We start from the raw sequence: 16,257 nt of genomic DNA on the forward strand, positions 1-16,257 counted from the left end.
TAGCAACATTAGATACAAGACGGAAAGGAAATTTCATGGACGGGGTAGCAAATAAGGTGATGAAATATAAAAATCTATACAATATTCCAAAAATCTAAACAAAAAAGGATCTTTTTCAATGGGTATATGAAATTCATTGAAAAAATATAGATAAGTCAATATACAAAATTTGAGGAAGATTGGAGGTGATTTGGACTGGTTTTGTATCAAAATTCGTAATTAAATCGAGTTCAAAAAAGTTTTCTGCGACACATGTATCACACATGTATTACACACACAGGTATACATGGATATACATGTGATACACAATTGATACAAATATGATACATATGTGATACACAAATGATACACATATCATTTTTTTCATGTTCATCTTTTACTTCGAATTTTCAATTCAAACCACCTCAAAACTTCACCAAATCATCCCAAAACTGAGGTTCAAGCTCCTTAAGTTGTGCCCAATCTATTCTAATAACACCCACTCAAAACAAAGCAAAAATTTGATATTTTTTTGCTACAAATAGCTAATTGGCTAATTTGGCTAATATTAGTAATATTTTATCAATTGGCCAATTTTTGTAATGAGCAACTTATAAATGGACATAGCTGGTAATTTCCCCTCCATAGGTGGATTTGATTAGTGGGATTAATAAGTTTAATACATAAAGGAAAAAAAGAGAATCTAAAATGATCCTTTATATTTAAGAGTATGTCTAAAATAGTTCCTTAAATATAAGGTTTAAGTCATTTTGGTCCTTTAATTATCATTCTTAAAAATTTCTAAAACCCTCGCCTTAAACCCCAACAGAGACAACAACATCGTCTCTCTTTCTCTACACAATGGATCCTTCAGACAACAACAATGTCTTCAACGACAACTCCGACATCTGCGAACAACTCCTCCAACGTTACACTAAATCCTCCGCCCCTCAACACCGCCACCTCATCGCCACCGCCGCCGCCACCCGTTCCATAATACAATCTGAATCCTTACCCTTAACCCCATTTTCTTACTTCGCAGCCACAATCTCCACACTTTCGAATAATTCCCAAAATACCCTTGACCCACAAGCCTTATCTGCTTTATCATCTTTCTTAGCTATTGTTCTTCCTTTAATTAAGGATGTTTCTTCAGATAAAGCTACTGAGGCTATTGGTGTAATTGTGGCTATTCTTGAAAAGCAGCCATTAGAGAGTGAGGGTGTTTTGGGGACTTCTACTGTGAGAGCTTTTGTTAAGTGTTTGGGAATTTTGGTGGGGTTTTGTGATAAGGAAGATTGGAGTTCTGTGGAATTGGGTTTTGAGTCACTTGTAAAGTTCTCCATTGATAAGCGTCCGAAGGTTATCCCTTTAAATTGTACCTTACTGTTGGTTATGCATATGTAGATTGTGTGTTTATATGGAGTGTTTGTTATTTGAGTTATGCTTGTTGAAAAAAACTCGAATCTTTAATTTGATTTTGCTATGGTGATTCCTAAATGTTAAATTTTGCTAGTTAATCTTGCATAGGCTAAAGCTTGCTTTTAAAGTGGAGAAAGGTAGAGGGACGAGCTCATTATTCAAGTTCCTCGGTATTTCTCGGTTATAAAAATAGTTGCTTTTTGGCTTGGTTCATTTCATGAGCTATTTAGACTTGCATTAGGTTCAGAAATGATAAAAAAAGGTTTTTATCCCTTGAGATTGTACCTGCTTGTGCTTATGATGCATATGTAAAATTGTCTGTTTATACCGAGTGTGCTTATTTGAATTATACTTTTTCAGTAAAAAAAGAATCTTTAACTTGATTTGCTATGAGATTACTGAATGTTAAATTGGTTAGTTAATTGGTCCCACGACTTTGGTTTGTTCTAGTGGTAAGAGCGCAACGCGTGATGTGTGGGTTAGGAGCACGTCGCTGGTTTGAAGTTCGAACTACAATAGCTTGGTATTTAAGCGGAGAAGGCAAGGGAGCGGACTCGTTATTCCCCGAGTTTAAAAAGTGCACCACTGTACCTCGGGGATTTCTTGGTCATAAAAAATTAAGAGAATTAGTTATGTACTTAGTTAATTCATTCCTAGAAGTTACATTTTGGCTTCAAGATCAAATTTCTGATCTCAGCATCAGCATAATCTGCTTGTTGGCTTGGTTCATTTCATGAGCTACTTAGACTCGCAATGAGTTCAGGCGTTTGAGAAATGATCAAAACTTTTGGCTTTTAGTGACAACTTGGCCTTTAACTCCTGCCCAACCAATCAAAAATGTGATTTCAATAATCTTTGCTTAGTAATTTTACTATTTTAAGCCTTTGAAATATTCCGCCTTCTTAATATGATATATGATTCTATCCCCTTTATTGTTTTAGGTTATTTTCGGAATACAAACTTAAAAAAATTGAAGTAACCTATGCATTAGGTAAAATTGAGCTAGTTAGCTAATGATGTTACAATGATCTATATTATTTTTGTTAATTCACGTAACTCTGATTTTTCTTTGCTACTTGCTTGACTATGTCTATATAAGCGTTCATTTGATAATATTTGGCTTAACATTGATAGTGTTGTTACAGGGTGTTAGTACATTAAGGAATTGTAAGAGGCTGGCGTTTTTGAAGGGATTCATCCTCCCATAGTGAAATATAGAGAAATAATTGATATTTTTCTGACATGGTGTTACTCGTATGATTTCTTTCAGGTGAGGAAATGTGCTCAGGATTGTATTCTAACTGTTTTCATGTCATTTGGTTCATCTTTGGTGGCTAAGAAAGCTGGTAAAAGAATGTACTCCTTGATAGAAGATAACATGACATTGGCAATGAAACTAAGTGCTCCAAAGGAAATAAGTGGACCTAAAGATGAACATCAAGAGGTGCTTCACTCCCTAAATATTCTGAAGCCTATTATACCGTACCTTCCAGTCAAAGTCAATCAGAAGCTACTTGCTCAACTAGTGGAGCTTATGAGTTCCCAGAGCTCAGCATTCACAAGACACATTTTTGATAATATTGGGGCAATATTAGATGCTTCAGGAGTTGAAATCATTCTTCAAGATGCTGACAACATTATAAAAGGGCTTATATCATACATATCGTCTGCGGAGAACCCTGTTGACAATGTATTGCTTGCCGCATCTTTGGCAAAAAGCATTATTGAGAAAATCCATGATGGAGGAATAAGTGTTTGGATTACGTATTTGCCGTTGGTTGTTGGCTGCATATCAGGTACTACTCTAAGGATAAATTCTACCCCATTTTGGTTGTGTGAGATCTGAATGCTCCTCTTCTAAGTCCATTGGTAATATGACTCTTCATATTTTATCATGAAAGGATTTGCCCCAACTGGCTGGACATATTGTTTGATCAGCTTAGTCTGGTTATCTTATTTTATTTGACTTGACTAAAGTATGTCGTTTTGAAGTTGGTCAACTGAACAGCAAATTTAGCCGGCCATCCATTTTTCAGTTTATGACAGTCTTGAAATCTAATGAATGTGATGAAATTGATAATGAATCAACAAAAAGGCGATGTAGGAGCGTACCTTTCTGGATCTAGCTCGATCTTTTACCTATCAAATGACAGACGTGTCTTTGATAACTATAGTATTGATAGGGTACCTCTATAACCACGGCGTTCGCCAAGTTTTTTTATCACTAAGTACAAGACTCCATTGCCAATATTTATGTGGGGTCATTGTTTTTCCATAACTTTCAATAATTGATAAAACTACGACGCTACGAGTACCATCCTTCTACATAGTCGAGTCAATTAGGAAAATGCTGTTCTTTGTTATTTGGAGAACATAAAATTTGAGTTCAGTGGATTTCAAGATGAGAATAAGCCTTGTGACATTACTATCTATGGAAGATAGGTTAATCTACACATAACAGGTAGAACATATCTTTTTAGTTTAGTGGTTCTCAAATAGTTAACATAGTGAAGCTTTGATTTCTCTAATTAGTAAGTTCCATAGAGCCAAGTTATGTTCACCACTAACTTGCTAAGGTTCTCTTTAATATCGTTCCCTTAGCTCTTTGTTTTCTATAAGTTAACAGCTTTATGTCTGTGATTATGTGATGCTTGGTGCTGACATTCTCAATGTTTCTTCAGGTCTTCTTACACGTCCGGAAAATATTGCTTTACAGTCTTCAAATATTTTGAAAGAACTGATCATTGCCCATATTGATGGGAAAAAGTTTTTGACTGGTAAAAAGCAGGCAGTGGATGATGAGGCTCTCAACATTTCTGAATTTGCAGCAGTGAAAGCTATTTGTTTAGTCTTTGAAGATCTGCTTATCAGCTCTTCTGAATTCCCAAACGACCATATCTTGGCAGTCCTTTCCGTTATTTTCCTTAAATTGGGTAGGTAGACACTGACAACCCTCGATGGAGCTTTCAGTAGTCATTACCTGTCTTGCAAAATCTTGGGGTCCTAACTAAGGACTGGCATCTGTGATCAAACCTCTCTTAGTCGCTCGTGTAGAATAGGTCTACATAAAGTTCTGTTAATTTTCGTTTGAATCAACTAAGTGTTTTGGTAAAAAGTCGGTGTTTTAAATTTTACAGGCATACATCATTCTCACTTGGCATTACATGATATGTGATTTCTGCTTCACTTATCAGATTCCCCTTCAGAAATATTGGACAATGGAAAATCCTCTCATTCACTCTTCATCTGACCTCTGGTTTCAAAACATACTCTTCTTCCTTAGGGTGTAGTTTGTATGACACATAAAATTATTTTGTTGGAACTGTTTTAATCTGGTGAAATTCTTTTGTGATGGTTGTTATCTTAATGTTGAAGTTAGATATTCCTACACCTTATCTAGGAGGATAAGTCCTTCTTTCTTACTAGTGTCTCAACTCTTAATCTATATCACTTGCTTTTGACAGCATTTTCTTTCTTCTTTTCAAGAATATTGATAATCAATAAGTCCACCAGATTCAAAATGTAACTTGCTACTTATTTAAATAGAGACAATATAAGAGAATAAATATGGAGGGTAAGAAATAGCTTGGAAGTGGTTATTTGCGATTTGTAGAAAGATACAAGGCAAGTGAATTTTTCTTCTTGTTTTTATTGGTTGGTACAAAGGTAGGAGATGATCTTACATATAAAAATAAATAAGTTGCTCAGGAGGAGTGCTGCCATTTGATCTACAAGCTTGATGGAGTTGAAAGGAAAATTCGGAAGGATAATGTCTTAATATTTTATGATTTAATAAAGGAGTAAAAGCAGAGACCAAAACCGCTAAACAAGAGTTTATAGCTTAATTTGGAACGCGGTCCTTAATCTCTGGTAAACAAAAGGAAAAAAAAACAAAAGTGAGGAGGACGAGTATTGCATCGAGAGATTTCTTTCGAAGCTGTAAAGAGAAGTTTTCCCAGGGTCAGATTAATATTGTGGACAATGGAAACAATGGCTTTTGAATTATCCCTAGACAATTTACATATTAGCAAGTATCAGTTGCTATGCCGTTCTATCAATTTTCTCTTTCACATTTATTTGTTCTCATTGTATTTGATCTATGATTCTAGGTGAGGTCTTGGACTTATGCGCGAAAGGTCTAATACTTAAACTTGCTGATTGGATGGCTGTTGCTTCTGGCGGTGCTTATGATACAAAAAATGTAAGTCCTCGACAGGCCTTTGTTTGTGTTACAAGAAGCTCATTTACTAACATCCCTTGGCTGAGATATTTGTGATTTGTTTTGGTTGTTTGATATGGCTAAGAGAAGTAGATGAGATATGCTCTTTCAATTTTGCAGTGGCTAAAAAACTAATATGGAAGAGTATTTAAGAATGATTAGTAAGAGTGATTGCTTTATCTTTTAAACTCACGTGTTGTTCAGAAAAGCAATGAGCCTAAAATCTTTGTAATTACTTTTCCTTTCTTTTCTTTGCAGCTTCAAGTGTGCATAGGAGCAGCTGTTATTGCTATGGGGCCAGAGAAACTGCTTGCCCGGTTACCCATCACCCTGAATGCGAAGGATTACTCCGTTTCAAACACTTGGTTGATTCCTATTCTAAATAAATATGTATGTGGATCATCGCTAGGGTTCTTTATAAAGCACATGGTGCCACTAGCTGTGTCCTTCGAACAGGCATCATCAAAAGGTAGGCATATTGTGATAATTTATTAAGCTTGGCATGATGTTTTTGGTTGTTTTTGTTGTGACCCAAGTGAAATCCTGTATAATCATTTAGCTATTTTAATCTGAACTCTATTGCTTTTGGTATTTCGAAAGATGCACTTGAATGTTCTTCATTATGTTAAATCTCTCAGATGAGTAGGTCTTTCATGTTAGATCCTTTTACAGTAATGCTGAGTTCTGGAACTATACATTATTGTTATGTTAAATTTTGTGCTTGTGCAATTTAAGTTTGAGTGTCTTCGATTAGTTATTTGACAAGCTCACTCTGTTTAATGTGATTCTTATTTCTTTTCCTTCTTTTTTTTTTTTTTCAGTATCCATTTGGTGTAAAATGGCCTTTATTCCTATAGTAGTGCAGTAATTTTTTTCTTGTAGCATTTACAAGTATTTTAACTTGTATATTTTGATTAGTTTTTACCCTTGTATGTTTGACTTGATGATACAATTTAATGCTATATACAAATAGCATGGTTAAAGGAGAAATAGCAACTGTTTCTATAACTATTAAGTAGCAAAGTATCATTATCTTTTCTCTGATGGGGAAGGGTGGAGATGGCATCACCTCAATTTCCTGTTTTAAACTTAAGAGTTACATCAGAAAGATTCTTTACCTACATCTGGAATTAAGTTCGTTCCTTTTGCCAGTTAAAAAGTCAGTAATTCGGGAAGAACTGCAGGCTTATGCCCGTGGATGTTGGGGGCTATTACCCGCCTTTTGTCGCAGTCCATCTGACGTTCAGAAGAATGCCCAAGCTTTGACTACGCTTTTGATCCCTTTCCTCAAGGAGGAGTCCTTTATGCTTGAGAATATTTCTGCAGCTTTGCAGGTTCAGTTCAGAGTCACTTTTAAGTTTTTTAAATAGTTTTACTTGTCTTCTTGAATGACCATGCCTTTCCTTGTTTGGATTTAAATAATCAGCTGTGTCTTTTCTCATAGGAACTGGTCAATAAGAATAAAAGTGCATTTGCATCTGATAACTTTTCTGAAGACCTTATAGTTCCCCAAAAGGAGGATGAAAATCTGGATTTGGCATTGGAGTTCAAACGCAAATGCTCTTACTCAAAGAAGTCCGCAAGCAAAAATATTAAGGCTTTGGCATCTTGCTCTGAGGAATGGCTTCAGGCTTTAGTAAATGTCTTTTTTAAGTCATCTCCTGCAAATTACCAGCAATTCAAGGTATGTATTATATGTTAGTTGAACCAAAAACAAACTGTTCTTTTCTGCTTGTCATTTTTGCTATTCATCTTTGTTTCTGTTTTATTAGCTGCGTGAGAACTTGCCATTCCCAATTAATATATTCTTACATGCACTCGAGGTTGGTTTAATACATAAAAAACGGGAAGTGTTTCTAGAAAGGAAACATACGTGTTCTGAGGGAAATCACTAAATATAACCTTTGTTAAATGAAGATGCGGTCAAAGCTTAAATTTTTGGTGTAAGGCTTCTTTTGTAAATGATGTAGATGTAGTACACTGATGCTACCATGAACCATCTTGGTGCTGTTGATAGTGATTAAAATCTATCTTCACTTGTCCAAAAAAAAAAAAAAAAGGAAGAAACAAAGAAACAAAGAGAAAAAGGAAACTAAAACAAAGAGAAAAAGGGAACTAACCTCTCCCTGTTCTCCCCAAATGGTGCACAATTATTTTGCCCTCTGTTCTCAATTTGGCCCAGTCCGACACATTTTGGAAATTGCCATAGGTATCGTTGAGGCCCCATGCAGACAATTCCGTTAGTTCAGCACTTGCTTCTCTCATAATTCGTGGGACATTTTAAATAGGGATTTGATATGTAATCCTGAACATAGGTATAATGGCATTAGGCAAAATGTCATCAGCCATCTTTACCTGGTAAATCAAGTGTGTCTAGATACATGTGATATTTAACCCATAATTTTGAGGTCGATTTCATTTGGCGTACGTAGCATTTGTCAATATGATATTTGTAAGCTTTCTAGTTTCCATGATTCAAGAAAAACTTGTGGACAAGATTCAATTATTCAAGAAAAGCATCTTCTCTACTGTCAACATTTGTTTTTCTCTCTTTATCCCTCCTCCTGGGGTGGGGTTTGGACTTGTGCGTGGTTCATGAGGACTTTAACTTGATCCCAAGTAAACTCTTCACTTGGTTGAGGTTACTGACATTCTTCTAGGTGGAATTTTGTGAACGCTTGCTGCAATTCTTAGTATATATTTTAACAAGTTTGTGGAACAATATTGCTTGCCAAGATGCTTCAACTGTCTTCCTTATTTTTTGGGGAAAAAATTCTCAGGAGGCAATAGAGTGCTTGACATGCATCAGTGATTCTTCGACAACCCAAAGGATCTTTACTTCCACAATGGGGAGATCCGGGATTATGAATGATTCTGGTGAATACAGGAAGCTTGGATTTCATTCTGATGGCTCAACAGACAACGAAGAAAATAACACCACTCTTCTTGGGGAAGTAGCTAAGAGGTAACAACTATTCAACTTCACTTTCCTCAATTTTCCGTGGACTATTGCTACTCCTGTGTTTTGTTGTCTAACTTTCTGTATTGGACAAGTCATACAGAGAAAAGGCACCTTGCTACTTTCTTTTCCTTTTCCTTTCCCTTTTCCCTCTCTGAATTTGGCAGAACTATCCCTTCTCAGACACCATCCTGTTTGGAATGGAAGTGGATGTATTCTGATATATATTAGTTAGCAGTCGTACTTTTTTCTCCATAGTGTTTAAAGGTGCTAGAGATGCAAGCTTCTTGCCCCTCTGGAAGTTGCTTGCTTTCTGTTTGATATGAGCTACTGACTCAGTTAGTTAGTAGTTGTTTTTAGGTGAAGAAAAGATAGATCTTCAATGAGTTTCTTGTCATTTTTTACTCTTTTATTCCTGTACTAGTTGAACCTTTTTTTGGTGCAGCTGTATCATCATTCTTCCGAGCATGTCTTGTATGTAGCTAACTCAAACACAGGTTACCTCATGCTGCTATTTTTTGCGGCTTGAATGCAATTTAAGTGAAAGCATTTGAATTTTGTGGCAATACTAAATGACTGTTCACTTTCACTCTGTAGTGACCACCCCAAAATGACATCTGTAGCATGAACAGTGGCATATGATTTTATGACACTTCAAAATGGAAACTTAACCTTTTGCTGCATATTGGTAAAGGTGCTTGGTCTTGGAGCTGGGATCGTGCTTTGTTGAAGGAGCTAGCGAGGATCTCATTAAAATCTTTTTTGGCATTGCTAAGGATGTTTTGGAGGTAAGTTGGTGTCGATGGCTGCAGATGATCTTATTGATCTAGCTTTCCTCACAGTAATGTTGATTTTATGCTTGTAGGCTACTCATGGGGCTGGTCATCTTGAAGCATATCACATTCTGAATAGAATATTAGAGGTCTGTTTTTAGTAGCTGTTGGAATTTTCCTTCCCTTTTGTGGTATAATCACCTGATTGTCTCGAATTTATGTTGTTTTAGCAGAAAAGTTCCTGGTTTCGCTCTTCGCATGTTGAGCAGCTCATGGATTTATTGGCTAGTGTAAAACCTCCAACTGATGTAAAATCACTGGAGAGTCGCTTTGCCTGCTATAAAACCTTGTTGATTGATTCAATACAGGTAGGTTATCCACCACGATGGGTACTTTAAAAACTCCCTCAACAACAAACATGACTATGATTCCATATGCTATTGCCAGGGGAATTTGGACGAGGAGAACACGCAGGCCTTTCTCATTCTGAATGAGATTATTCTCACATTAAAAGATGTAAGGGCTACATTTAGGTTCTTTTCTGATTGGAGTACTATTTGATTGGCCAAATTATTTCTCCAAGTTGCTGCATGGTTTTAGCATGGTTTTTTGCCTCCCATTTAGGTTCATGACGTCCTTCTTTGCTGTCTTCTTTTTAGCCAAATTGTCCTATTTAAATGTATGGAAGTGCTAAATAGAGAAGTCTTGTACTTCATGTAGTTTACTACTTGTAGCACACTGGAACATATGGCTTCATACATAGGCATTTAGTCCTGTCTAAATGTGGAAAAACCAACCTTGGCAAAAGAATGAACTTTGGAAGCATTTCCCGGCCAAGTTTCTTCTTTGATTGGAATACAATTTAATTGGCGAAATTGTTTATCTAAATTGCTGCATGGTTTTAGCATATCTTTTGCCTCCCATTTTGGGTCATGACTTCCCTTCCTCTTTAGCGTCTTCTTTTACCCAAGTTGTCATATTTACCAGTGTTGAAGTTAATGGCCTTACTGTGGTTGCTGTATATATTTTCTTCTTTTGTGTGGAATTTTGCTTAAATATTCAGCACTAAATAGATGTTACTTCTTGATAAGCTTAATAACATGGCCTTATTCTTTTAATGCAGTCCACGGAAGAAGGTAGAAAGACGGCCTATGATGCCCTTATCGGTGTGTGTTCTAGCTTGAGAGATTCATCATCTGTTAAGTCGAATGAATCTTACAAGAAGTTCATTGATATGGTTAGTAACGAAAAATCTGTGCAACTATTTTGTTCTTGCATTTGTATGTTTACTGGCATCAAAATATGGGTATCGTTCATTGAGACATAATTAAATAAATAAAAATATGTTCTCCACAGCCTAAGCTTTTAGATGAGATATCACACACTTCAACATGGTAAGAGCAGACAGAGGTCCTGGGTTCGAGTCTCACCAACTCTCTCTCTCTCTCTATATATATATATGTGTGTGTGTGTGTGTGTGTGAAATAAATTCCACGTGCTTGGCGAAAAAGAATCAAGCCCTATCCTGAGGAGGTGTCTTAATAGGGCCCAAGTAACAAAACTTTGTAGAGAGAAATTTCTTGCTTGAGCAGAATTTTGTTTTAATTTTGCAATGTTCTTTTCATGCGGGCGTAATTTTTGGACTAAATAGTTCACATACTCGTGGAAGCATCTAGTTTCTTTGATTCATGTTTTGGAGGTTTAAAAGAAGCTGTAATATGCAGATTATAGCTTACCTTTCTGGTTCGTCACCACATATAAAAAGTGGAGCAGTCTCTGCACTCTCTGTTCTGGTATACAGTGATGCCGATATCTGTGTCTCAGTCCCTGATCTGGTCCCTTCCGTTCTGACTCTGCTGCAGAGTAAAGATGTCGAAGTTACAAAAGTAAGCATGTCTATCCACGACAAGATACTATTTTATTCTTTGATGCTTCTTATAAGCCTGCTGTTTTAACTTGTGCAGGCTGTTCTGGGATTTGTTAAAGTAATGGTATCGAGCATTCAAGCAAAGGACCTGCACATTCTGCTCTCGGACATTGTCAATGGAGTGCTACTCTGGTCATCTGTGTCACGGCATCATTTTAGATCAAAGGTTTGTGATGTTTCTTTGATCGGACATGGAACTAACAATGTATATATGAAGCATGACCGCGTATTATCTTGCTTAAAATATGCTTATGCTTATGAGTTCTACAGCAGGAGCACGCCATCCCTTTTGTTTTGTAATTAGCTTAAAAGCACCTGTTCCTTTTTTTTTCTACTTAGATTAGATGTTTATATACTTTTGAAAGACGCAATATGTCCTTTATTGACAAAGTCGATGTTTCTTGCCATCTAAAAGGTCACAGTCATCATGGAGATCTTGATGAGAAAATGTGGAGTTGCCGCAGTTAAGTCAATTGCAGCTGAGAAGTATAAAAACTTTATCAAGACAGTTGCAGAGGTAAGTTTCTTGTTTCAGACCCGCAGACAAGTTTTTGACAAATGCTATTAGTTTTTGGTGAGGGACAGCCATCATGGCGGTTCTTGTTGCAAATGGAAGTATAATGCCTGAAGTGTGATATCAAGTGTTCCTTTCATCCTATTGACATGGATGTTTCTGTTCGCTGTTTTCTTTTTGACAGAATCGCCATGGCAAGACAAACTCTAGAGAAGATGGTACCCCTGAGACAGAATCAACACCTTCGGATTCAAGGTTCGATCCTTGTGCTCATCTTACAGGATCTTTTGCTTATTTCAGATACTTCAGTAAAAAAGTTTTGATCCGACTATTTATCTCCTTATAGGCAGCGGAAAAGGAAGGATAGAGAATCTAGTGATTCACTCAAGGAAAAAGACTCCAGGGAACCTTACAAAAGGAAAAAGAGAAAGGAGGGCGGAAAGGATTCATCCACGAAATTTGCCAAGCAAGGTGTCACGGGAGGTGGGAAAAGAAAAAGGGAGATGAAAATGAAGAACAACACTGCTGATGAACCTTATTTCTCTTCAGGCAGCAGTGCTGGTAAGAATCTGGTAAAAAGAAAGAGAGAATTCAGTTATCACAAACATGAAGGTGATAAAGCACCACTACAGATGAGAGGCGAAGGAGGCAAATTTAAGAGGGGCTTCCCGGGAAAGGGAAAGACAGAAAGGCAAAAAAGGCCAGCTAATGATGTACGAGGTTCAGGTGCTGAACACAAAAGGGGTCAGAATAGAAGGCAGAAAACTAATAAAAATAGTTAACATATCGGAAGAACTTTTCGTTTATTCACTTTTGCAAGTAAACATCGCATGGGGGGAGATGAAGAGCAATCTCTTATTCCGAAGTAGATCGAAATGATGCATATCTTCTGCTCGGGAGATGTATTCAGTGCACCAGTGATGGATTTTCAGTGTCATAACAGTTGCTGGCATCGGAAGATATCAAGAATGTGTCAATGCACAAACCATACTTCATATGGTGCAATGTGCCTTGTATACCATCTGTTCCTAAGTTCTGTTCTGAGAGCTTAGTGGCAATCAAGTTTTGTTTTATTTTGGTCACAGTTTAGTTGCAATTTTGTATTCTACAAAGGGTGAGTGAGTATTTATTAGGTAGTTTTCAACAATCTTATAAGATGGCAATCTTATATCCATTTGTATCTCCCAGTCGTAGTTGGGAACATAAAGTTTGTTGATATAAAGACATGGTACAATTCTATTTAATTTTGTTTAGAAATGATATAGAATGGGGTGGAGATACTATTTCTGAAAGCGGTATATTCTTGGACTTGTCACCTTTGTGTTTATGACCTAAGTTGCTCGGACACGGGTATGGGTGTCCGACACGGGCGCGGATCTAGAGGTCGGATCCTTCGAGATGTAAATTCTAAGATTCGGGGATACGGATCCTAGTATGGATACGGGTGGGGATCCGGCTAAAATTAATTCAAAAAAATAAAATATAAAAATATCTCTAAATTTGTAAAAAATTTAGTGGAATACTTACGTATAGCTTGTAAAGTGTGGATTTCTTTTTTGTTCTCAAGTTGTAAATAAGTAAAGGATTGATATCGTAGATAAGGTATGTTCATATTTATCCTAGTTTTGGTTCTAATTTCGGAATCAAATTGTATTGTATCGAATTTTTTCGTCCGTTGTGGTCAAAGTACCCAAAAGTGTTTGACCAAATTCGGTACGGATCCCATACCCACACCCATACTAGTGTCGTGTCGACACGGGTGCGGCACCTAAACTGAAGTGTCGGAGCAACTTAGTTTATGACTATATTTTGGTGCAAGTGCACACATAAGTCATTTTCAGGGATGCTATTTAAAGATTAGCCAACATCTTTTTTGTCCAAAAATTTTAAACTAAAAATCCTAACTTCAGGACATTTTTGTCCTGAAGAATTTAAAGGAATAGCAGCCCTTCAGAATGACTACGTGGTGTTATTTCTACCTATTTATATTTTCATACTAGTCCAGCCTATTTGACCCATGCTTTATAAATGAAGTACCCATTATTGGGTCTAAGTTTGAAACTATTGCAAAGTTTGATTCTGAGACGACTAACTTTTAAATACCATGTAAATTTGGACTATACTTTAAATAAACAGAAAAGTGTCAGATATCCTTGTACTATCGAAAACGGTTTAAATATATCCTTCGCTATACTATTTGGTCATCTTAGACCCTACCGTTATATTTTTGAACAAATATACCCTTATTTTGGATGGAGTGCCACGTAGCTGCACCAAACAAATATACCCTTATTTTGGATGGAGTGCCACGTGGCTGCACCAGATTAAATCGACCTATCCCCTTTTTAAACCCGATTCACTTAAATGAAACCCGATCCGACCCAAAATCCACCCCATTTGAAGACCCTACAAGGTTATACAAAAGAACTGAGAATGGCCGGTGAAAGATGAAGAACATCAATGGCTTCTACTAAAGCTTTGACAAAAACCAGAAAATCCTAATCCCCTTGTATAAGAAGGAGTAAGAAAATAGCTGAGAGCTCAAAATGATGCAACAATATCAATCATACTCTGTTTAGTATCTCAGTACCTCCCTGATTCTTCGACAGACTTTGTTTCTCCAAGATAGTTTGGAGAAAGGAATAACCAACTTAGTGGTTACGTTTCATCAAAGTTGAAGACGTTTTAGTTAAACAATAACCAGAGAGAGTGTAAAAATAATTGAGTTAAGGATGACTGATCAATAAACTTTTGGTTGTTTGAGGATTACATTCAGGGGAAGGTTAGTACTAGTACTAGAAAATGGACAAAATTCCAAACGGTCAAAGCTTTAGTTGTAATGTTTAAGGGTGGATTTGGCTTCTGTTGTTGGTTGCTAATAGATAGCATGATTGTGGAATCTGTTATCATGAACATATCTTGAATACATGAGCATGAAACGATATAGGGTCTTCTTTTAAGTGGGGTGGATTTTTGGTCGGATCGGATTTCTTTTAAGAGAATCAGGTTTTAGAAAAGGATGGGTTGATATAATTCACGTGGTACTCCATTCAAAATAAGGGTATATTTGTACCAAAGTATAACGGTATGCTCTGAGATGGTCAAATAGTATAACGAAGAGTATATTTAAACCATTTCCGATAGTACAGGGATATACTTGACCCTTTTCCGTTAAATAAAAGTCCTAAAAGCCAAAAAATTGCATAAATTTAATACTTTTTGATGTGCTTTTTAACTTCTAATTTTTCTTGCCCTGTAAGTAGAATTTCAAGTTTAACAAGTGTTGCATGTAAATGTAATAAAAGAACTTCAAGTTTAAAGCCCCATAGGCAAATTTTAATCCTTTTATTAGTTTATATTTAAATTAATTAAATTGTTATTCTTATAATATATTAACTAATCAGCATTTTGTTTTTTATTAATAAATATCAAATATCAAAAGTTTTTAAACTGCATACCAAATGCTATACCGAATAATACAGTCTTTTAAAATACATACCCAATATCTTATGGAATATTGAATTTTTTTATTTCGACATAATAATTGTGCTTAAACAGGGAAATTGTAAATAGTTAAATATAAACCGCGACCAATTATACCCCTATACTATGAGAAAAGGTTTAAATATTCCCTTCGTTATGCTTTAGGTCCAAATATACTTCTGCCGCAATACTAGTGGTTCAAATATACCCTTCTTCTGTTAAGTTTGTCCAAGGTGGACATTCAATCATACATGGCACTGATATTTGATGAAGTGGATGCCACATGGTATGCCACCTCAGTATCACTGATCCATATATAAAAGACCAAAAGTTGAAATACACTTATTTTTCATGGTAGTGGTAATGGTGGCAATAGTGGTGGAGGGAAAAAAAAGTTAGTGGTGGAAAAAAAATAGAAGGGAGGGGTAAAACAATTTGTTTGGATGGTTGTTCCCCATTGTATTGTATTGTATTGTTATCCCAAAACAATGTTTGTTTTGATTGTTTCATTAAAATTGGTTGAATTGTATTGTTAAATTCATTGTTCCGAAACAATGAAAAGTCCCCTTTTTGAAACAACCGATTTGGTGTGGTGAGACTGTTTCCTATTTTTTTTCATTTATGCCCTAACTTATTACTCGACAATTCTATTTTAACATTTACCCTTTTTTTTTTTTTCTATTTTAACTCCAAATCTCAAACCTATAACCTACTTTGTTTTTTTCCAAAACTTCTGCCGCCAACGTTAAAGGTGTTTTGCCGCCTTCTGTTTTATTTTTTATCCTAATTTGCTTTTAACTCAATTCTAATTAGTTGTGCTCCTTTGTTTTGCCTTCTTCTGTCTCGGTCCTTTGTTCGGCTTTCTTAAGTTGTTTTGCCTCCTTCTGTTTTGTTTTTTAAAATTATTTTTATGCATAATTTTTGATAAATTTAATATTTAAAAAATTGAGGGTATTTTAGTAAACTTATCAGTTACAGTTA

The 16,257-nt window shown here is 36.0% G+C and overlaps 1 protein-coding gene across 2 annotated transcripts; it reads left to right on the forward strand.

Moving 5' to 3' along the window:
• Nucleotides 1–777: 777 nt before the first annotated feature.
• LOC109212810 (RRP12-like protein) lies at nucleotides 778–13,091 on the forward strand. Of its 2 annotated transcripts, none has more exons than XM_019376492.1 (18): nucleotides 778–1,341; nucleotides 2,672–3,197; nucleotides 4,083–4,334; nucleotides 5,511–5,602; nucleotides 5,879–6,089; nucleotides 6,773–6,954; nucleotides 7,065–7,304; nucleotides 8,401–8,585; nucleotides 9,274–9,367; nucleotides 9,445–9,501; nucleotides 9,583–9,720; nucleotides 9,800–9,868; nucleotides 10,476–10,589; nucleotides 11,077–11,238; nucleotides 11,317–11,445; nucleotides 11,695–11,796; nucleotides 11,978–12,048; nucleotides 12,140–13,091. In XM_019376492.1, the coding sequence occupies exons 1-18, from the start codon at nucleotides 841–843 to the stop codon at nucleotides 12,573–12,575; spliced, it is 3,561 nt and encodes a 1,186-aa protein (XP_019232037.1). In that variant the 5' UTR covers nucleotides 778–840; the 3' UTR covers nucleotides 12,576–13,091. The 2 variants fall into 2 exon arrangements, with proteins under 2 accessions (XP_019232037.1, XP_019232038.1); XM_019376493.1 differs by having other exon boundaries at nucleotides 9,586–9,720.
• The last annotated feature ends 3,166 nt before the right edge of the window (nucleotides 13,092–16,257 follow it).

The sequence above is a fragment of the Nicotiana attenuata genome, unplaced genomic scaffold, assembly GCF_001879085.1.
Source record: "Nicotiana attenuata strain UT unplaced genomic scaffold, NIATTr2, whole genome shotgun sequence".
NCBI classification, from domain to species: domain Eukaryota; kingdom Viridiplantae; phylum Streptophyta; class Magnoliopsida; order Solanales; family Solanaceae; genus Nicotiana; species Nicotiana attenuata.